Genomic DNA, 24,266 nt, shown 5'->3' on the forward strand with positions numbered 1-24,266 from the left:
ACAGTGAAATATTTGACATAACTTAATTTTCAAACATTTTCGACGGACAGTGTGCCTCGGAACTTTTTTATGAATAAAAGTGTACCTTGATTCAAAAAGGGTTGGAAAACGCTGCACTAGAGGACGCTAAATGGTGCACAATGTCCCTTTAAGGTTATGATTAATATTTTAGTTTGAAGGCAATGACCGGAAGCACATAGACCCTCTTGATAAAAATCACTTTAACCTCTCAGTTGTGTGATTGGAATTCGGTCTCTTTCGGCTCAGCTCATTAAAAAGAGTCATCTCTTTCGACTCCCAAAAGGCACTTCAGATTGATGTTGTTGCTTTAATGAAATCAATCGATTACCAATTCGATTTCTATTACCGATAATGAAATGACTTAAAAGGGGTAAACATAAAAAGAAAAAGACACAACTGTATACAATAGCAAACGATAATAGAAGAAGAAAAAAGTAAGTAAAATGAAAAAAATAGTGAAGAAAAGCAACAAAAGAAGAGGACAAACAAAGCAAAAAATAAACAAATAAGAAGAAAGCAAAAAAGTAACAATAGCAAGAAATTAATCAAAAGACACAGAGAAAAGAAGAAAAGGAAAACAATTGTGAAGAAAAAAAAAGGCAGAGAAAAAAAGAAAAACGCAAGGAAAAAAGTAAAAAGAAGTAAGCTATGAAATATGAAAGAAAAAAGTAAGTCAAATATATAGTCTACAAGATTCGATCCCTGAAAAAATAAGTCGAGTATAAACGCGTCTCGACAGGAACTGGCTCCTTAAAGGTGGAGGGCCGGCTCCCGTCGCTCACTTCCACAAACTCGCTCTTAAAGCCGTTTTGTTCACGAACGACACATCTCTCCTCTCACCTCCTCTTCAGTAAATTCGGCAAGCAACCTGCAACAAGTTTAGCAGCAGTTTTGTCTCCCTGCTTGACAAAACCCAACACAGCCGGATCTCCCACCTCTGGACATATTTCTTCATTTTATTTTCATTTTTTGAGTCGTTGCCAAATATGACCCCGTCTCACTGTATTTGTTGGCAATGAGGACTTTAGATCGACCGTAAGGTTGCCTACCTTTTCTCTCCCTCGTTTTCTTTCCCTTCTTGCTGACGAGTGAGCGTGGACTTCGGCAAACGTCGCTTTGGTGTTCTTTTGTTTTTCTCCATCGTTGTCGGAAAGGATTTGAAACATGTCGAGGAGCGCGCAGGAAGTCAACAAGTTGACGGAAAGTACATACAAGGTTGGTACTCTGGGAATACATCAGGTGTGCCCACGCAAGAAAGGAAAGAAGGACTATTCAAGTCTTCTAAAACAATGTTAACCAACATTTATTGAGACGAGGCTAACTTTTTCTTATAAGTCCAAAATGGTTAAAAATCAATTTCTGGTACGAGTTTTTGTTTTTTTAAAACTTTAAATTATTATATTGCCTGAATTGACAGTATCAATATTTTCATATCATTTATGGCCATTGTGGTCAAGGAAGTAATACAAGTTATTTACGTTGGTAAATCATTTCGCTGTGATTTGGGATCTTACTATATGTTAACCTGCTTTGATGTGCTTTAATGTGCTCTAATCTAGACAACAGACCAATTTAGGTGCCGAGGTGCTTAACTTGTTTGGGTGTTTGGGCAATTAGGTTGGCCATGGTCCAAAAAAAATTGTGGTTTTTTTTTTTTGCTATTTTTTCCCTTTTATTTTCTTTGTTATTGTATGTGTTTGTCTTGCTGTCGGTCACCCCTCTTGAGCGATATGACCATGGTAGATAGATAGATAGATAGATAGATAGATAGATAGATAGATAAAAATCTAGACAAATCACAAAAATATTACCTAAATAGTGGGGTGCATCGAATTAGGTGTCCTTAAGAAGTTGAAGGTAGAACCATTTCTTCCGTGAGCGTAACCAGCCCGTTCTGATGGGTGTTAAAGCACCCCCAAATTATTTGTAAAACTCTTGTTTTCCTTAACAACGGCCGGTATAGGCTTAAATATGATGAAAACTCTTGATTAAACAAAATAAAAATGAGTAAAACAAAAAAAAATGTGAACAACGCAGCGTCCGAAATACTCCACTGCCATTTGATTCCTAACGCAACTCTCGCCCCGCTCCTCGACTGGTCTACTTGCGACATAGCGGTGGAGTCTGTGGATGCTCTGGTGAGCGTATCAAATAGATGTACCAGCGGTTATGCTGAACAACTATTTTGGCGCTGTCCATAACGTGACCTTTTTATTATCAACAGATATTAGTTCTCATTTTAGCTGCAATAAAGAATGCAACAGTGATCAGCTTACTGTAATTGTTGCGTGCGTGTAAGTTATGTTTGTGGTGATCCTGTCATGACCAGCGTCGAGATTTTCAGGGTTTTTTTTCTGTTAACAGGCACCATGTTCATATGAAGGTCCATTACCCACAACAACTATGAAGTAAAACACAAAACCTGTTTGCAAATGGGAAGTCACATTCTTGAACAGTGTTGAATAATCCTTAATCATTTTAATGTAATGGGGGGAAAAAAATAATAATAATATCAGCCTGACTCTGGGCGCTCAGCACCCTCAAAGCTCCGAACCTAAAATCACCCCTGGTTATTCTATTAATTATTTGTTTACAGTTTCCAACTGAGTTCAAAGAGCCTCTATTCCCACAGCCCTTATCTGCTTTTATCTGACTTTTAGGAACGCTTTTCGGGGCGCGCAACATTTTAGGGAGCAAAAAAAGGGGTTAGGGGGGTTTAGAGTGATTTAATACTTGTCTTTTTACTCTTGTTACTTTAGCATGCAAATAGTTAAAGTAAGAATATCCGTTTCAAATGCAGTCCTAACGCCACTCAAACCCCCCAAAAAAGATGAAAAAAGAAGAGATTATTCTAGTGCGTCTAAGAATTGCACATACTTGAGCTTGACAGAGGCTGCAATGATGGTTGAAGCTAGAAGACTGCATCAGCAAGAAGATAATTTCCAAATTTCAGACAGCACCTTCCAAATGAGCCAAAATGTTTGCTGTTTTAACTTTTTCAAAAGAAAATAAGACTATAATTTGAATCCTCTACATTTTGTGCAAGATTTGTACTTAATTTGATTTATGTTACTATTTTTTGCTGTGCAGTCTTAAACAACTTTTTGGAAAAGATTTAATACATTTCCTCACAGTTCAATCACGAGCAGATAATAATTTATATAAAAAGATAAAATAGTAATCTGCTGACCCGACTGATATGGATGTTACAGTTACTTCAGCCGATCACTGTAAGAAAGCAAATATCAGTATACTGAACCCTGCCATGCTCTTTTTGCAAAGATAAAATTGGGCAAATATCCTGCGGCACACTAGCCAAGCTCTCACGGCACACTGGTGTGCCCCGGCACATTGGTTGAGAAACAATGTACCAAAATATTAATGCAGCTTGTAATATATATCTATAAACACACACCCACACTTGTTTTTTCTCTTGATGTTGTGAAAATAAGTCAAAAACAGTCAGAATTCATGTCTACCTTCATTGGATATTTGTTTCAAACATTTTCTAATTTTGGATTGTGACTTTTTCTGGAAGCAGATCTTTTTTTCAACTTTGCTTAATCTGTAAAGTCGATTGTCCCATTCTACCTGCATCTGTATTATTTTTTTTTTGAAACTTTCCTTGTATTTATTCCTTGCACTTAAAAATATATGCCGCTGTATTTTCAACATGAGTCGTCACCAAGCATTAGGACACCTATGTCAAAGGGAGGCCCTCTGGCCAGAGGTTTCCCGCGAGAAGGTGTTTTCACTGCACCAGAGATAATTTTGATTCGTTATTGTATTATACGTAGGGATTCATATTTTTATGTCTATTATATCAAGGAAATTTGTCTTTTGTACCTGTTGAAAATTTAAGATTACTGACTTACAATATTCCTTCATTTATCTGATCAAATTGGAAAATAGGTGTCATGTTTTCAGTGGGTTCAATTAGGTCCACAAAATTATTTGCATCATTTAAAAAATATTCAACATTCAATCAGTCTGGCCCGTGGTTTGTAGCCATTTTTTTTTATTTCGCCCTCTGTCCATTTGACTTTGACCTGTGCTTTAGGATGTTAGGAATGGCTTGGTTTTATCGAGCTGGTGCACAGAATGTGTAAAAAAAAATAAAAAATAAAAAAATAAAATAAAAAATAAATAAAATCCCAAGTATCTAACAAAGATACTACAACCCTGCTTAACTGTTTGAAGTCAGCATTCACTTTTTGTGTTACTCTAGCTTGTTTATAATTACATTACACAAGAACATTTAGCATTGACAGGTTTGCGGGAAAAAAAACGTAAAATATTTCACCATTCTAATTTTCTATATAGCATTAAACATGTATCCAGTATAGACCATATCATTTCTGCAAACAATTTTGACGTCATGAGATACCTACCCAATGGTAAGGCAGACCGTGTTCCTGTTAAAATCCCCGACCATGTACCCGTGCCGCTTAAATGTTCAAAATATTCTGCTTGCTGACACCATCTTTAGGCTAAAATCATCATTGCAGCCCCTGTCAAGCCGCTTCCGTGGTGCATACTCGTACGTGTCTATCGTAGATGCGTTTGGGTAACCTCTTCTTTTTTGCATCCTTTTGGGGGTCAGAATTTGGACTGTATTTGAAACAGTACCTTTTTTACTTAAACTATTTTCATCCTAGAGGAAAAGTAAACCTCGAGCATGCGAGTGAAATCACTCCTCCCCAACACATAGTTATTCGAGAATAGTTTATGTTTTAAACTTTTCAAGGACACCTCAAAACGCGCACCATTATTACTGTATAGGCGCTCTAACCGTGCACAGCAAGGGATGATGATGGCATTTTTCTTTAAACTCACGCATGAAGTTCCCAGGTGGCACTTTGGAGTGTCACTGTCAAGAATATGCAAAGGAGTGCTAACACTTTTTCAGAATGTTTGCTACTTCGAACGTCCATCCATCCTTTATATGCACCGCTTATCCTCAGTAGGGTCGCGGGGATTGCTGGAGCTCATCCCAACTATCTTCAGGCAGTGGGCAGGGGACACCTTGAACAGGTTGCCAGCCAGTCACAGGGCACATAGAGACGGACAATTCACTCGCTCATTCTTAGGGACAATTTAGACCGGCCAATTAACCTGACATGCATGTTTTTGGAATGTGGGAGGAAACCGGAGTGCCCGGAGGAAACCCACGCAAGCACGGGGAGAACATGCAAACTCCACACAGGAAGGTTCGATCTCATGAGCCGTGCCACACACGCGCTAACCACTGTGCCGCCGTGTTGCCCCTACTTCGAACATAACCATTTCAAAATGATCTCCCCAACACAAACATACTGAACATCTTATTTTCAAATATTTAAATAAGCACTACCCTGGTTTATCCATGACGTAACTTTTTTTTTAGGTAATTTCCACTGAGATCAATACTTCTTGGTTAAATGCTTCCATTTTTGGTGCTAAATTTCGGTGTAGTGTAGTTTAATGTTTGGTAACTTTATAAAGTGAATCTGCAGAAAGTTTGATGCTTGCTCTTTAATTGAATAGAGCAATGGGATGGGCGATAGTGTGACATGTGTGCCTGCCTTTGTATCAATCAAGTGACCGAATTACAATTATAAGAGGATACTTTTTGATATCACCCAGTGATCAAGTACAACCTCAGCGATCGACCAGTGGATTGCATTCGACGTATCAAACAACCATTGGCTAAACCCATTAATAAAAATAAAAATAGCTATTATTGCTGCTGCTTGACCTTAGTGCTGCCTTTGACACTGTGGACCATTATATCTTACTAGAACGGTTGGAAAGATGGATTAGTCTCTCAGGAACTGTCCTCTTATGATTCAGATCCTACCTCTCAGGTTGGACGCACTGTGTTAAATATGGTGAAATTACATCTGAGCCCTTTAGTGTTACCTGTAGTGTTCCGCAGGGTTCAGTACTTGGCCGTCTTCTTTTCAGCATGTACATGCTTCCAAATTAGGTGATATTATTCGCAAGTATAATATCAGTTTTCATTGCTATGCAGATGACACTCAACTATATCTTCCGATGGAGGAATCTGCCACACTAAACTGGAAATTTGGAGGCCTGCCTCACGGAGATAAAATAATGGATGTCACTCAACTTCTTGCGCTTCAACTCTAAAAAGACCGAAATGCTAGTTATTGGTCCATCTAAATGCCGTGACTTGTTCTCAAAAACGGTTCTGAACATTCACAATTGTAATATCACCCAGAGTGTCTCAATCAAAAATGTAGGTGACATTTTTTTTACCCCAATCTGTCCTTTCATATACACGTTAAGAATATTACTAAACAGCTTTTTTTCCATCTTCGCAACATTGCTAAAATTTACCCTATGCTGTCTGATGCGGAGATTATAATTAATCCGTTTGTTATACCCCCCCTTTTCCCCCCCGTCTCGATTACTGTGAAGCACTACTCTCCGGTCTCCCGAAGTCCAAAATCAAGAGCCTTCAACTGGTACAAAATGCTGCAGCGAACCTTTTAACTAAGTCAAAAAAAGTTTAAACACATTACCCCGTTTTTAGCTAACCTGCATTGGCTCCCTGTTAGCTTAAGATGTGATTTCAAGGTTCTGTTGGTTGTATACAAAATCATGCAAGGACTTGCTCCCTCATATCTTTCAGATTTAATTTCCCCCTATGTTCTGGTCCGGAGCCTTCGCTCTGAAAATGCCGGTCTACTTGTGACTCTGAGAGCCAAGAAGAAGTCTGCAGGCTCGAGAACGTTCTCCATCCGGGCCCCGGTGCTGTGGAATACTCTGCCTCCAGAGATAAGATCTGCAACCTCAGTGGAAGTTTTTAAATCTAAGCTTTAAACACACTTCTATTCTATAGCATATGAATAAACTATATTTTATGTTGACAATATCTGTGTATTATTTGCCCTCATGTAGGTTTTAGATCAGGTGATGGTGTAATAAAAGTCTGTGGTTTCCAATAATATGTGGTCTGTACAGCCCCTTGAGACTCTTTGTGATTAAGGGCTATACAAATAAACATGACTCGACTTGACTATTACAAATAATAGATCACAATTGCTGTTTTCAGGCAACAACTGGTCACAACTAAGATTTACAAAACGCTTTGGTCCTACTCAAAGCCCAAAGTAGAAATGCGTACCACAAAACTTGATGTTTTGTCCCAGAATTTTTGTCATAAATCAGTGATCCAAGATGGCTGACCCACTTTGCATGCTTGCGCAGACTACCGAACACATAATTAAAAGACCTCAGAAAAATACTTAACTCACATTCCACACACAATCTTACCCAGAACGCTGTGTTAAAACTACATGATACTCCCACAATATAAAACCTTAGGGAATATCCTTTCGGATGTATTGTAGCAGGAAATTAAATGTTCTCCACTTTTAGTCAAAAGTGCTTATATATCTATTTATTATTTAGCAATGATAAGTATATTTGGTATTTCATGCAACAGGTTTTAAAAATCGATAACGTGCCAGAAAAATGACTTAACTAATTGCACATGCATTTTTAGTTTTGTGTCACAACCTTTTGGTGGGAACACAGACATGTCTGCGGGTTTAATTATTTCTATGTGTTTGGGAAGGTTATATTGCAAGACCACTTAATCATTTCCATCCTGAATGTTGTTATATGAGCGTGTTTAAAGACTGCTTTCTCTTGTGGACCCGGCTTAAATGTCATTCATTGACAAAAGGTCATCGGAAGTTTCTTAAGGCGTCTTACTCACGACTTGTGTTTTCATTGCTTCCTGCTTTCTGGGTTTGGGTTTGAGTGGCCCTTTCATTTAGATGTACTGAAGTCAAACCAGAGACAAAAGCTCCATAATTGAGATTATTACACAGATAGGTGGAGTTAGCAACAGGCAGCAGTCATATTATATTAGAATCACATTTGTACAATTTCAATTTCCCTGACTGTTCTGTGCGGTATATTGATAATTTGATATCTGTTCAGTGTTCCTAAGTCCTCAAGGAGGGTGTTCCATTGCAAGGTTTTCAAGAATGTAACTCACCTTCTCATGCACTCACTGATCAGACTAGTCATAAAAACCTCTGCATAATGGTTCAATTGATCCCTTTTACTAATTTCCAAACATAATATGTGAACCTCTTAACATGATTTCTTTGTTTAGATAGAGGGAACTACCAGGAAAGTGGACATGGGTTGCTGTAAATAGACTGATAAAAACTACTTTGCATTCATAGTGGAACTGTGTGTGCATGCCAACTTTAACAGAAAAGCTCTTCAGTGAAATTAGCATCCACTTTTTGCAGACTCAGATTTCTGAGCTGCAGAGTTGCCAATGGCTGAAACTCAACACACAGTTCACGATGCATTATGATCACAGCTATTTGAACAGGGAATATTCTGAAATCAAATCTGATGGCTCTCAAACAAAAGATTCTACTTTTGCTTCAAAACAAAGCAAGGGCACCAATTTGCACCAAGCAACAAGGGAATCTGCAACCAATACTGAATCATAAAACAAAATTTGTGTTCTTTTTTCCCAATTCTCTGTCCTCAGAATGTAATGGACCAATTCAACCCGGGTCTAAGGAATTTGGTCAACCTGGGAAAGAACTATGAGAAATCTGTTGCAGGTAAACATTTTGACACAATGCAAACAATGACAAACAATGAAATGTGTGCTTAGTGATGAATGTTAACCTGTATATTTCCACAGCAATGACCTTGGCAGGAAGATTGTATTTTGATGCCATGGCTAAAATTGGAGAAGGTGCCGTGGTGTCTCCAGTGTCTAGAGAATTGGGTACATTTACATTTTCTTTCAGTCCTTTAATACTTGAATGTGAAGTTGTTGCTGGGAGATTTTTTTCAGAATTTGTACTTCCCTAAGACATTTATTGCCAGTAGTGTAATATTTAATTCATCCATCCATTATCTGCACCGCTTATCCTCAGTAGTGTTGCGGGGGTGCTATAGCCCATCCCAGCTATCTTCGGGCAGTGGGCAGGGGACACCCTAAACTGGTTGGCAGCCAATCCCATGGCACACAGAGACAGACAACTCACTCGCTCCTTCACACCTAGGGACAATTTGGACTGGCCAACTATCCTGACATGCATGTTTTTGGGAACGTGGGAGGAAACTGGAGTTCCCGGAGTAAACCCACGCAAGCACGGGGAGAATATGCAAACTCCACACAGGAAGCTTTAATCCCATGACCTCAGAACTGTGCCACACAGGCGCTAACCACTGCGCTGCCTGTTATATTTAATATTTAGTTTTATGTTGCGTTGATGAACAATGAATAGATTTATTCACTAAACTCTGGCAGGTTTGTTTTTTCATTAAAAACTACAGATTTTTTTGAAAACCTATGGTTAAATGGTATCATCATCTTGGAAGTGAGTATTTAACTTACCTGATGTCTAGACATCTTGAAATATATCCCCATGTGCCTTCAAGTATTTATTGCAGCTTTCACAAGAAATGGTGAATGGTACTTTGCAGACATTTTTTTAGGTAGTTACACAATAGTTCCGTTAGTAACAAGTGTAATTTTGGTGGTGAAACTTACATAGACTACTACTGAAACTTTCTTCTTGATTTTAGATGGTTGCACCAAGCAAACAAATGGCCATGGCATGGTTTTTAACCTAAAAACATTGCATGGTAATGGGATAAATCTAGCATAGAACTTGTGCAATGGAGCACACTAGACGAAACTATGTCTGCGTCACCGACCCTTTGATTTAACCTACTGTATGTTTGTTGGTTCCCCTGTGGGTAGGGATGAAAAAAGCACTAATTAGATTGAGCGGCACAATGGTAACTTGCAGGTGATTTTAGCCTCCAGGCACAGCTACAGGGAGCCATCAGACAAACAATGAATTTTTTACGCTACACCTTTAAATAGTTCTCTCTTACACTGTTTGCTTTTTGTTTCGTTTTGTTGTACCAAAGCATTATTAATATAGACCAGAGGTCTCAAACTTGGAAATCGTGGGTCGCTATCAGTGTCCCCTCTAAGCTGCACGCGTGCGCAATTGCGCACTGCTCGCACATTCTCTGCGCACAAGAATATCTAGCCAGCGCACAAAAATGAGGGCTCAAAATTACTAATTAAGAAGCGACTTTGTCAAAGTTACAGTGCATGAAGGTAAAAATACCCGGGTTCTGCTGACGTTGTGTCCTAAATGCGGTATTTTGAAGTCGATGTCGAACAAAGTTGAAAAGTGAAGTCAGTAGAGTTTGTCGAGAACCGGCTTCTTCGGCTCGGCTCACTAAAAAGAACCTGCTCTTTCGGGTCCTAAACGGCTCTTCGGGTTGTTTTTGCTTCTTTAATTCCAACATGACCAAATATTATGTAAAATTATGAACAAAATGATTTAAAGGAAGGGGGGAATAGAACAAAAAAGAAAAAAAAATACCAAAATGAAAAAGTAGTGAAAAGCTGAGAAAAAAAGAAACAGAAGGAATAGAAAAAATAAGGAAAAATTAAGAAAAAAGCCAGAAAAAAAGAAAAGAAAGAAATGTAGGAAAAAAGTAAATAGAGAACAAAAAGAAAAAAGTAACAGCTCAGAAAATATAAACACGATGAGATTTGTTTTAAAGGAATTACAAAAAAAGTGGGAAAAAAAAACACGGAAAAAAGAAGAAAAAGTTTGTGTTGCATTCAAATAATTTCCAATTATATTAAGTGAATCTTGTTGCCAGCATTGTACTTCCACTAAAAAATGTGATTAAGTACAGTTCTGTATCTTACAACCGACTAAATAAGCCCCCAAAAATGTTAATATTATGCGATAAAATATATCAGGAAATAAAAATAAATGGATATCTTGTGAAAGAATTGTAAGAACAAACGACGTAGGCCGTACAACCTTTGCAATAGTACATGAGTCAATTCATTCAAAAGAGAAAAATAATTTTGCATTGCCGGAAACTCAGTAAAATGTAACTCGATGTCAAGTTTTGGACAATTTTGATAATTAATTATCTTGCCACACTTGGGATTATGGTTGCTCACTATTGTTTCAAGCTCTGCTCACCGACTTTGTGTGAACGCTCAGACCCGTAAAAAATTATAGGGAACATTGGTCGCTATACTTCCCTCTGCCTTAATATAAAATATGTAGCCATAGTTACATTGCATGAGGGTGAAAAATTAAAACATTGGCGCACAAAATGCGATTTCTGTCTGCGGTGTGTTTTACACACTGGTATTGAAAGTCGGTGTACTCGGCTGGCTGCTTTCATTGAATGGGTATGGAGCGCGCACGTGGAAGCAACTAAATCTAAAGGGGAAAACACATCCCAGATTGTTATGTCTGCCCTGCAATATGTTTGGCTAGCTAAAGTCCTGGTTTGGTTCATAAAATATATTTACATATCTGTACAGGCAGTGCATACAAAAAAGATTCTATTCTTTTCAACAAATTAGCTGATTCAAATAATAAAACGCTCCTTTTGTAATGTAATAGCCAATCATGTTTTAAATTGAAACACCGAACAAGGGCTGCTGGGGACTAGGCATGGAAGGGGATAGTCATCACTGTTGAACTGAAGCTTAAAGGAATGTAGCTGCACATTGACCGTTATTTTAGGTGAGTTTCTGCCTTTGAATCAAGTATGTTAAAACATGTGTTGTTTGCTTGTCCATGGTTACAAAACAGAACTTAACTTGCTGCTCTTGTGTTGTTATGCTCTACTTCATAGGACTCTGACTTGTATGGTGACTGCCCCTTTTCAGCCACATACAACGTAATGTTACAATTATTTTGCAAGAAGCCTTGTTTATAAAAGTGAATGTAAAGTTCTGTTCATGTTCAGAGAGTTGAATGTTGAAAATTACAAATATTTGAATCAAAATAATAAAATAATTAGATTTTTACTGTGCACGTGCTTGATTAATCAAGTATTGATTTATTGTTGCATTTTTATTTATTTCTTCACGATTATTTTTACTTACTATTGTTTAACCCATACTTAACCCTCCCCAACCTTCTAACCCTACCTTATCACTAAGCCCTACCCTAACCCTTGGGTTATAGGTTTTATTTGTAGGTTGGATTTTGTGAAAATCCAATGTTACCCAACCTAGCTTTTGAGGTCCCCCAAGTTAGTTGAGTTTGAGACCCCTGATGTAAACTTTGTCCTCGTTTGGGATGGATTGTGATGGGAGTGAGTTGGCCTACTGAAAAGGGGGACAACCAAATATCAACATGATTTATTCAATGTATTTATTCAGTTTACTTGTGTGTATGTTTTTTGGCATTTCAATTGCACAGATGCTTGTATATTACTATTGTTGGAAGAACTTGCCATGCTAAAAGACAGTCAAGAGCCTTATTTTAAATGGAAAACACAGTTTGAATCCCTTATTAAGAAATGTGGCGGAAATGAGAGCCGGACTGCATGCCAATTGTAGATTGTGATCATCTAGGCAGTTTTTTTAAACATGACTTCCTGGCAGACGCCTACCCTACGGATACACTCGACTGATACCTGTATGACCGACAAGGACAGTGAGTGACTCATTATGCTGGAGTGTGCTAATGCTGGGTGTGGTGGAATTGGAGGAGAACCAATGGCTTTTTGGAAATTATCTGATCTTGTCCATGTGACATAAACAGAACATAGTAGTCAAAGTTGGGGACAACTTTTGCTTATCAGGATTTCATGACACACCTAAAATATGGTTCTTTCCAAAATATTTGGAACAACCTTTGCTTGTTAGCCTTCTACAGGGTGCATTGAGGCTGCCTGGTCAGAAACTTGAGCTTCAGTGACGCGTAGCCAACCAGAAACTGGATACTCTTGAGAGATATTGGAGGAACGGTGCTCCTTGTCCTACTGCTGTCTTCCTTTAATTCATTTTGCCCTCACTGTTTTTTGTTCTCTACCTCTTCTACCGCAAAAGTTCAAACGTCAGCAGTTGTTTCGTTCTGACAATCCAAACTCTTCCCTTCCCCAGACAGACTCTCCATGAGTATCCATTATCAATTGTTCATATCTTTGTTTTGGGATTAGGGTTAAACCAAGGTTATATGATAGCAATAGCAAAAAGTTCAAAAACTCTGCTGAAACATTCCAGACACTTCTTGACTCGTAATTTGAGAAAGATTTTTTTCATACAACAATCGAAATTGAATTCCTGTAGTAGTGGTGGTAACACCTTTATTAAGCCTGCTTGGCTCTGGACAAAGTGGCCAAATGCAGCCAACAAAAATTATTGCAAATAATAAAAATAACAAATAAATACGTTACAGTTAAATGATAAGTTATTTTTTACCAGCACACTGAAACAAAAGAGCTGTGACTCTCTATCGATCCATAATGACGTATAAATATATATATATATATATATATATATATATATACATACTGTATATAGTCGGAAAAGGGTGGCATGCTCCCTCCGGGTTGGGGAAGAAATCTTGCCCCAAGTGGAAGAGCTCAAGTATCTTGGGGTCTTGTTCACGAGTGAGGGTAGGATGGAGGAACGGGAGATCGACAGACGGGTCGGTGCAGCGTCTGCCGTCATTCGGACCCTGTACCGGTCCGTCGTGGTGAAGAGGGAGCTGAGCCGAAAGGCAAAGCTCTCGATCTACCGGTCGTTCCTACCCTCGCCTATGGTCATGAACTTTGGGTCACAACCGAAAGAACACGATCCCGGATACAAGTGGCCGAAATGAGTTTCCTCCGCAGGGTGTCTGGGTTCTCCCTTAGAGATAAGGCGAGAAGCTCAGTCATCCGGGAGGGACTCTGTGTGGAGCCACTGCTCCTCCGCATTCAGAGGAGCCAGTTGAGGTGGCTCGGGCGTCTGATAAGGATGCCTCCTGGACGCCTCCCTCGGGAGGTGTTCCGGGCATGTCCCACCGGCAGGAGGCCCCGGGGGTGACCCAGGTCACGCTGGAGAGACTCTTGGGCTTGGGAACGCCTCGGGATCCCGTCGGATGAGCTGGAGGAGGTGGTTGGGGATAGGGACGTCTGGGCTTCCCTTTTAAGGCTGCTGCCCCCACGACCCGACCTCGGATAAGCGGAAGATAATGGATGGATGTGTATATATATATATATATATATATATATATATAAATAAATGTGGTAGTCTAAAAAAGAATTAACGTTACACAAAAATATTGTTAATTGGGTATTATTGGTTAGTCGAGTTTCTCAGTTTTACTGTTGTTGCGACTTTTAGATTGTCCCATTGGGGGTTACCACAGCAATTTTGAAAGTTTGTATACATATACCACTCAAACTCTTGGTCTGTTTTCATAGAACTTCAAATAAGATGAATTACAAATATTGCCGTGTAAGTCATGTAAGTTGTAACTTGTAAGTATCTGGGAAATGGCAAAAAACTGCCCACCTATGAGGTTAATCATTTACTGAACATTTGCAAGTCCCGTCAACTTTGCCGATGTTGCCTTTAAGGTCATGTGAATCAGCAGTTGGAGTTCAACCTGTACTTTATTTTTTTTTTTTAAATATCTGTGTTATACGACAGGTGATTTTAGCCTCCAGGCACCTTACTTTTTTTTTTCAGCCCGCACAACACTGAAGCACTTTTAGGAGATTTTCTATCTAATCATTTTCATGAATAAAACACTAAAAACCCAGCAGCACATAAATGGCAATGTCCTAGTTTGTTCACGTCTTTTTTTACATAATCCCAGCATGTTTGCATGGTGCGTCAGGTGGCTCTCGCTCATGCCAGGATTATTATGCCCTCAAAAACAAAACTGGAGGAAGACTGTGGGATGCTTTGCATGTTCCCAGCAAAATTATGTTTCAAAAATTTTACTGAAAAGTGGGAGATTAGTAATTCTTTTTTTAGTAATTTTTTTTTCTCTCTCTCTCACTCTGTCGATAAATTGACACAAACCCAAATACGTTCTGGGTTTCTCTCTCTCTCACTCTCTCTCTCTACACATGAGCTAGCAAACAGGACCGTTCCACATGCTGTATCTGGTTTTGGTTTGTTAGTACTTGAAAGACCATTGGCTGTGTTGTTCTATCTTCGTTATGACACACATTCACTCACAGCTCTCGGACTTTGCTTAACACCTGCTGCCTGGCAACATTCTCCAAAGGATGACGACAACAACAAACTCATGACTGAAAAAAAGGACAATTGGTATTTGTGATGTCATGAGACATGACGCAATCACATTTGGCCTGATTGTATTTCCTTATAAAATGATCCTGACTCAATGTCTAAAGATGTGCACACGTGGCTGGGGTTCATCTCACACCTTGGGAGCTTAAAATGTGTCATCTTTCTAATGGGCCATGATAGAATTTGCGTAATTTACAGAAATCAACCCTGCTTTTGCTCAACCTATTTTTTTGTAAATCAAGAATGTTTAAATTCCAACAAGGCAGTAGTCTGTGTTAATGTTGTTGTCAGTCTGTTGACTCTAACGTTTGCATCAAGAACTAATTAGTCTATCTTTTGAATTAAACCAAATATTATGACAACTTGCTGTGGTTGACGGAATAATGAAATCTAGTGTTTACCCAAAGATCCTAAAGGAATACGTCCAGCCATCAGTTCATGCTCTTAATCCCAAGCACTGTTGATCATGCAGCAGGATAGCTATCCGAAACACACCAGCAAGTCCACCTCTGACTGGTTAAAAAAATGGTTTTGGAATGGCCAAGTCAAAGTCCGAGTTTAAATCCATTTTAGATGCTGTGGTGTCACCTTAAACGGGCAGTTCATGCTAGAAAACCTTTCAATATGGCAGATTTGAAACATTTTTGCAAAGCAGAGTGGGCTAAAATTCCTCCACAGCGTTGTGAAATACTCATTACCAACTATCGTAAACGTTTAATTTCTGTTGTCGCTGTCATAGGTGGCGCAACTCACTATTAGGCAATCTGTTTTACATTGGTCCAGATAGATTTGGATTTTTTTTGTGCCTCAATAAATTGAATCAACATTTCAAAAATGCATTTTGTATTTCATTGGGTTGTCTCTGTGTGATATTAAAATGGGTTTTATAATCTGAAACCTTTTGGGAGTGATTATTATGCAAAAAAACACAGAAATCAGAAAGGCGCAAATATTTTTTCATGGCACTGTATGTTAACTTAGGTAGTTTAAAAATGACGTTGAGTAGTCAGGTGATAGGGTTCTAAATTAATTGCTACTTGAAGGCAAATTAGGCCACGAGTATTTAGGGAGCTCTGAGTAGAAAATAAACAAAAATGGTTGCACACATATGTCCGTGGGTGTGCAGCGTCAGGAAGACAGTCATGCGGGCCACAGGAAGAGTTGCTCATGCTAAGCATGAGGTCCAGTCGCACAAAGTAAGAAGTACAAATTAAGAAGAAACTGTATCTTACCAAATAATACATCCTTTACAGCAATTTAATGATATGATTTTCATTTTGAGGGCAAAGGTTCTTATTTTATTTTTATTTTTTTTTTTTTTATATTTTTTTTATAACGTTGAAAATATGGCAATTAAATATGTCTCCCTTAAGCAGATGAAAAATTGCCCACTGGCAAGTTCCAGTATTTTTACTGAAATAACAATTCTGTCCTTGGATGCAAATAAATCTTGCATGAGTTCAATTATTACATCGGGGCATGAGGGTTGGTGTCTTGTATGTGGCTGGCATATTACTAATTTGACAAAATGTAGATTCAAATACACTTCTATTTTTAATGTATCTACCCCAATAGATAATGTCAACATTTACCCTATACATCACTCAAGGTTGTGAATTTTGCCTCAAAGAACATATTCTCGTTTAAGTTTGTTTCATCTTGTATTACAAAATAATCCTTCACTTGACAATGGAAGCAAAATGGAATTATGTAGTACTAACAAGAATAGAGCTGTCAAAAAACAGCACACACACGTTCACACACACACTGATTTAATATGATTTGATTTGATCCATCAAACTCTCAGCTGAGACAAAATCAATTCTGTCTTTCTGAAAGTAGACTGAGCACAAGACTGCAGAAGTAGAAGGGTCTTTAAATACTGGTTCAAACTTGCCCACGCCATAATCCTAAATTGATTAATTGAGCCAGGCACATGCAGATACATCAAGTGGCAAGACAGGGCTTAGCTTTATTTCATTAGCCGCACAGTTGGTTGTCAAGTTTTCGATTTCAGTGATACATTTTTTTCCTTTTTCTTTAAAGTGAATTATTTGTATTATAATCTGAAGCCAGTGGTGTTCGACGAGTAGAAAGTTGAGAGTCACCACAGACAAAGAATCATTTTGGATTTGCGACTGCCAGTGTGCTATACCCTCACAGTGACCGATGTCAAAATTAAATAAAAAAGCGCAAATAATTGTGTCAAGTGTTTATCTGATGTCGGTGACGCACTCTGTTCATCGTTAAACATATATGGTTTCTTTCCTGGCCAGGAATGGTGCTAATGGGAATCTCTGAAGTCCACAGAAAAGTTTTTTTTGAGTGGGAGGACAACGTGAGTACATTTTTGTTTTTCCATTTCATCCTGTTGCCCAATCATATCTGTTTCATGTGTCATTCGCATCTTCCAAGACTTCAGGATATTACCAAACAGCCTGAAACTCCTTAGTCGTTGCCTCAACTTGTCAGGGTTATGTCTACCCCACCCTTGCAGGGAACAAGTTGACTGTTTCGGTGGGAAGGCTTTTGACATAAAGTGGCAGTGCCATCAACGTATTACTTGTAGAAAACAAGGACTGTATGTTGGTCATTCATAAGTGGAAAATACAATTCATCATGTAGTTTGATGTGAAGGAAAACTTCCCTTTAAAGCACAAGTGAGGACATGTCTGCACAATTAAAAGAATAATAGCCATCTGAAACGATTTTAGCAGAACTTAAGGGCATCATCATTTATTATTGTTTTAATCATAGATCTTTCACTTGCTTCACACTTAAGTTTGCGAGGAGATTCTGTGAGACTTTGTTGCTGAAATTAAGAGCATGTGGGTTAACTTGTTGATGACTGAGTCACCACATTGTAGAAATTGATGGGGGACAACCAGCAGTCATCAATAGGGGCTTGGTGTGCGATTAATGGAAGGGTAGTTTGTGCTTGGACTGAACTGCTCCTTGTGGATGCTGCATGGTTGGCCACCCTTACACTGATGAGCGTTAGTCGCATCTGAAGAGGGAGAAGTCTGTGGGCATTCCCACGCTTTTGCTTCTGACTCATTCAGAAGGGCAACCTTGAACAGACCCACGCATACGTACGAAATGCATTCAAGTGTATTTCTCTTATTTAACACTTGTTCTTTACTCTTAGCCAAGAGCCAATGCTCCAACTTCCTGTCAACTTTCTAACCGGCAGTGTGTTTTCCTTTTTCCATCTTTGTTGTCCCTCATTTCCACATGAAGTTTAAGAGGTTCCACAGGGAGATTATAAACGAGCTGGAGCGAAAGACGGACATGGATGTGAAATACATGACTGTGAGTAGTTCTTATATATTACATGTCTGATATCCACGTTTTGCAGTGTTCTGTGTTGCGTTCTTTATGTAAAAAACATGAACTAAATATTCCTGCCCGTCTGCGACATGTGTATATATATATATATATATATATATATACACACACACAGTGAAGAAAATAAGTATTTGAACACCCTGCCATTTTGCTATTTCTCCTCCTTAGAAATCAGAAGTCTTAAATTTGCATCATAGGTGCATGTCTACTGTGAGAGAGATAAACTAAAAAGAAAAATCCAGAAATCACAATGCATGATTTTTTTAACATTGTGAGTGCTACAGCTGCAAATAAGTATTTGAACACCTGAGAAAAGGAATGTTAATATTTGGTACAGTAGCCTTTGTTTGCTACTACTGAGGTCAAATATTTCCTGTAGTTTTTCACCAGGTTTGCACTCACTGCAGGAGGGGTATTGGCCCACATATATTGTATGTGTGTGCGTGTGCGCGTGCGCGCGTGTGTTTATGTCTAAACCAACAAGTGTTGCGTCAAGTCACATTTTATATATCTGTATAGCTCTTAATCACAGAGAGGCTCAAAAGGCTGCACAGGTTTCCGGTTATAGTAGATACATCCTCAAACCTACATGAGGGCAAGAACAAAACAGAAATGAAAATAATGGTAAATGGACTGCATTTGTATAGCACTTTTAATCAGTCACTTATGACCTCCAAAGCGCTTTATAATGTACTTTACTCTCACACACTGATAGCCATAACCATACATGGCTCCTACCAGCCTATCAAGGGTCTTACGGGTTCAGTGTACTGCCCAAGGACATTTTGTCATTAAACTCTGAGGAGCCCAAGACGATCGCTCTACCTCCTGAGCGACTGCCGCCCTAGGAAAAATAAGAAACCTTGAAGGGGCCACAAATTGTTTGATCCCTTTTCTAGGACAACTAGGCTGCAATTGATGCTGAGTGGGCACCATTAAGACGACCCATAATCAATATTAAAAAAACACAAACAATAACTGGAATCATGCAAAAGTCCAAGAAGGCAACGATGAAGCTTTCCTTTCCTTTGAGCCTTAAAAGGCTATCACAAGCCTACACATATTTATGTCATTACATATTTGTTACCAAAAATATAGGTCCCCAAACATGTCCAAGCAGATGACCAACTAAGACCCTGCTAAAATAATTTTGAGGGGGCTTCAAAGGAAGGAAGGAATTAAATAGTCCAAGACAGAAGAAATAACTTTAGAGATCAGGCTAACTAATACTATATAAAAATTTTAGTTGGCAAATTCATTTACGTCTGCAGTTTTGCAGTAGATAAATAAGATGGCTTGCAGTATTTTTCACTTGACATGCGTTAAGAACATTTCCAGTTCAGAGGATTGTTCAATCCCCATGTTTTTCCTTCTGATAATAATTCATGTTGTTGTTTTTGTGGTAAAGTTGGTTTTAAAAAAGGTTTAAATTGGAATGGGTTTTTGTGTTGATTGTGGTTAAAATAATCCACCTGAACTCTAATCCTGCTCCTCTATTCTTTTTCGTCATCCATGGATAGTATCGATAAAAGTAACTCCCTCAGATGTATTGTTGGTTTGATCAAATGTCTCAGCATGTTGAATAAAAAGGCTGGAAAGGAAACGGGAATGGAGTGTTTGAATACAAATAAGGAAAACCTTAATTTTTAGATCACCTTTAACCATTTAACTTTTATTTTTAATCGTTTACACCATACTATTGCTATAAGCACTTTTTTCTGGATGATACTGGGCTTATATTGCATCTGATTGGGCTACCTCTACTTTTTAGTTTAGCTTCATCGGTTAAATTTAAATGAAATAAATCACACTACGTATAACCATAAAGAAACTAGTTTTAGTACACATTTTCAAAGAAAAAACATCTCTTAACAAAGAACATTGCTGACATCCGTGTCTGTAAAAACATGCCAACGATTTCGCTTATTATCATAGATTTCAACAGATGTCCTTGTATTCTGCCACAATTTCATTTTGCGCCTACGCATCGAGCTCCAGAAACACAAAAGAACTGAAATTTTACTTGAACTCATTCAGTGTATAACCCTAACACGCAACACCAGTAAACACCGGAGTCATTATGTTATTACCTACTTTAATTGTGGTTGTTAAAGAACACAGTAGTTGCTTCTCCATGAAAGGGATTGATTCGTTTTTTCTTGCGGTACATTATGTGTGGCTATGATTCCTTTTTGCAGACTGTTTTAATGATTAACGTACATACCACTTAAAAAAGTAATCTTATACAAAAGCATTGTCGCCATCCTGTACAAACAACACTAACTTGATTGCAAAAAAAAAAAACAAGTGGCAAGCTTTGGCTTGATTGCTACTGTATATCACGTTTGCGACACTGCTCTCTTTCCAGGCCACATTCAAAAGGTACCAGATGGAGCACAAAATGAAGCAGGACTCTCTGGAGAAATCTCAGGCTGATCTGAAAAAGCTCAGGAGAAAAAGCCAAGGCAAAAACGCCACAAAGTATGAAAACAAAGAGAGCGAGGTGAGACCGATGCAGACACACCTTTCGACACATTTAACAATTGTCACTTTACTGACGCACATTTACGCACACAGACACGGGTCCTTTCAGTTGCCAGGATATAATTACACTTCAAGCCACATCAGCTAGTGCGGTTGCATTTAGTGACAAAGAGTTGTCTGGCAATTGGCAGAAATTACAACCTAATAACATCTTGCATACTCATTGACACACTAAAAACAAATTGTCGATTAAAGGGTAAAAAAAAACTTTTGGGTTCAGGTAAACGACACATTTGGTGGTCCTAATGCTTTATTCTAAAGATACTTACTGGTCAATCTTTCACATAAAGACTGTGGTTTGTTTCCTTCCCAAAAATAGCCTAATAATTTGGTGAAGATGCATGGTTTCCAATGTCACCGACCAAGTCAGTCAGGACCCAAAAATATACAGTAAAGCAAATAAGTATTTATAAACCACGAATTGTGCCAAGTCTCCTATTTGATAAAGATTAGAGAAGCCTGTAATTGTTAAAATGGGTAAACCTAAACTATTTAAAAAAGAAAGTGGGGGAAAATAAAAACACGATTTTACATTGTTTTGATTTTTTTATTTATTTCCAAACTAGAGTAAAAAATAAGTATTTGGTCACCTACAAACAAGCAAGATTTCTGGCTGTCAAATAAGTCTAGCTTCTTAAATCTTACCCCGTGGCGTCAAAATGATAACAAGAAGGGTGATCAAAAAAAAACACACTGGGGGACCTAGTGAATGACTAACAAAGAGCTTGGACAACAGTAACAAAGGCTAATTTCGTTAACACAATGCACCACCAGAGACTCAAATCCTGCACTGCCAGACCTGTCCCCCTGCTGAAGCCAGTACACGTCCAAGCCCCTCTGCGGTTCGCTAGAGATAATTTTGATGATTCAGGATAGGACTTGCAGAATGTATTATACTCAGATAATCCCAAATTGGAACTTTTTGGTAGAAACACAGGTTCTCGTGTATGAGAAAGAAATAATATTGAATTCCATCTGAAGAACACCATGCCCACTGTGAAGCATGGGTGTGGAAACATCATGCTTTTGGGCTGTTTTTCTGCAAAGGGACAGGACGACTGATGTGTGTAAAGGAAAGAATCCCCGAGGCCAGGTTATCAAAATATCTTGAGTTAAAATCTCCTTCCCTTAGGAAGGGTATTGCATATGACACGTGGCTGTGCCTTTCAGCATAACAATGATCCCAAACACACAGCCAGGGCAACAAAGGAAAGGGTTCATAAGAAGCATCTTGAGGTCCTGGAGTGGCCTAGCCAGCTTCGGATCTGAACTACATAGAAAATATGTGGAGGGAGTTAAAAGTCCGTGTTGCCAAACAACAGCCCCAAAACATCACCGCTCTAAAGGAGTTCTGCATGGAGGAATAGGCCAAAATACCAGCAGAAGTGTGTAAAAATCTTGTGAAGAGTTACAAAAAACGATTGTCCTTCATCTTTGCCAACAAAGGTGTCACGGAACGGAACGGGAAGCAGGAAGTAGGAATTCATTTGCGTAGACGATCTGTCACTTTAATTGAGAAAGAAAAGTGGTCCAACACACAAACGGACCAAAAACCAAACAAAGCAGACTCAAATGCAGGCAAAACTACAGACTAGGCATTTAACGGGATTTAACAGAACTTGCAGGAATCTCTCAGAATGTTACACCGAAGTCCAACAAGCACAACAAGAATAAACAGGTATCAAACAGGCATGAGCAGGTTTTCAACAAGGGTAAACAATGATCTGGCAAAGGGCAGTTCCAAAAGGCACGTTTAAGTACCCATAGGAGTAATCAGGAAAATGCTGGTCACCCGGTGTCAAGGGGCAGGGCCAGCTGGGCACCATGACAACCGTGCAGGACATGACAAAAGGGTACATAACAATGTACTGAGATTAATTTTTGGTATTGACCAAATACATATTTTCCACCATGATTTCGCAAATAAATGCTTTAAAAATCAAATAATGTAATTTGCTGGTTGTTTTTCTCCACATTCTGTCTCTCATGGTTGTGGTTTACCCATATTGACAATTACAAGCCTCTTTAATATGTTCAAGTGGGAGAACTTGCACATTTAGTGGTTGACTAAATACTTTAAATCAGCGAGGGACGGTCACACCCCCATAAAAGCCCCAAGGGTGAAAATTACCTCGAGATGACGTCCTTACGACTGAAAGTATACGACTGTAACACATTAACAACTAAAGCTCTACAAATAAAAACACAGAACACAGAATTGCAGTTGAATGAATGGTCTTTATTGTCAGTATCCATAAGTACAAGAAATTTGAGGGTTTCCGCCATGATATCAATGGCATTAAAGACAATTCAATTCAAAATCTGCTAAGCAGTGAATCAGCCATAACTGAAGCGTGAAGTAGCGAGGGATTACTGTATTGTCAGTTTTTGTTTACAAATGGTTGCCAATTGTTTACCACAATGTGTTACAGAGCCTTTGTTTATTATTAAGTGTAATACATTATGGTTAGGTAGCCAACTTCTTGAACTGGCATGGGTGCCATTTGTCTTTCAGATTAAGAACACAATACAGTTGTTTGGAAGTGAAGCTCTGAATGTAATTTGAAAAGACTAAGTTTTACGTAACCGAAGCTCGGTCGGGTCAGACCACTTGGCTATGTGGCGATTCAGGATTCTTTGAGAGTTTCATGTATTTAATCAATAGATTCAGTGCTTCGGCTGGGTTCAACAACACCATCCACACAAACAAGATATACAAAATGATTCAAAGGCAATTTCATATTTCATTGACGAGAGACAAAATCATGCATAATGTATATTATTTATACGTGTTTGTACCCGTTAAGTCTAAATAAACATGGACCTCTCCTCACTTATGAAAAATCAGGTCGTCCATAGCAACAGGCTTGCTGTTGTGCCCACGGGTGAAAAGTGAAAAGCTTCTCTTGTTTATGTATGAAAAGAGATGTTTCAAAATTCATACGCCTTCTTTTTTCACACTTCTATGTGTTAATGGGAAATATACCAACCACTTTCCACAGATGTTTTTTGTATTATCTCTGCCTTTGTTGCTGTAGTTCATGACATCAAATATGGCAGTGTCTCTGATTAGATTTATTTGGGTCCTTGAAACTAAAGCACTTCATGAAAAAAATGTTGCAGCACTAAAACTTGAGTGACCTTGTGTTGCTGTTTCCGCTTTCCTTTTAGTAACAAATAGTAACGTACATTTCACAGCAACAGAGAATGTGTTTTATAGATTTTGGGGGGGAATGGAATATGGCTTACAGTGTAATAAACA

The 24,266-nt window shown here is 38.6% G+C and overlaps 1 protein-coding gene across 1 annotated transcript in view; it reads left to right on the forward strand.

Annotated features, from left to right (window-relative positions):
* The first annotated feature begins 847 nt into the window (after positions 1-847).
* Positions 848-24,266, forward strand: part of baiap2l1b (BAR/IMD domain containing adaptor protein 2 like 1b) — a 38,696-nt gene continuing 15,277 nt past the window's right edge. Inside the window, exons 1-6 of the mRNA XM_088339234.1 lie at positions 848-1,236; positions 8,549-8,624; positions 8,708-8,794; positions 17,389-17,450; positions 18,353-18,424; positions 20,829-20,963. Of these exons, the coding sequence (XP_088195360.1) occupies positions 1,186-1,236; positions 8,549-8,624; positions 8,708-8,794; positions 17,389-17,450; positions 18,353-18,424; positions 20,829-20,963 (483 nt within the window). The 5' untranslated portion in view covers positions 848-1,185. The remainder of the gene's footprint in view (positions 1,237-8,548; positions 8,625-8,707; positions 8,795-17,388; positions 17,451-18,352; positions 18,425-20,828; positions 20,964-24,266) is intronic.

Source organism: Urocampus carinirostris, chromosome 1, assembly GCF_059441175.1.
Source record: "Urocampus carinirostris isolate Australia breed hairy pipefish chromosome 1, RoL_Ucar_1.0, whole genome shotgun sequence".
NCBI lineage: Eukaryota > Metazoa > Chordata > Actinopteri > Syngnathiformes > Syngnathidae > Urocampus > Urocampus carinirostris.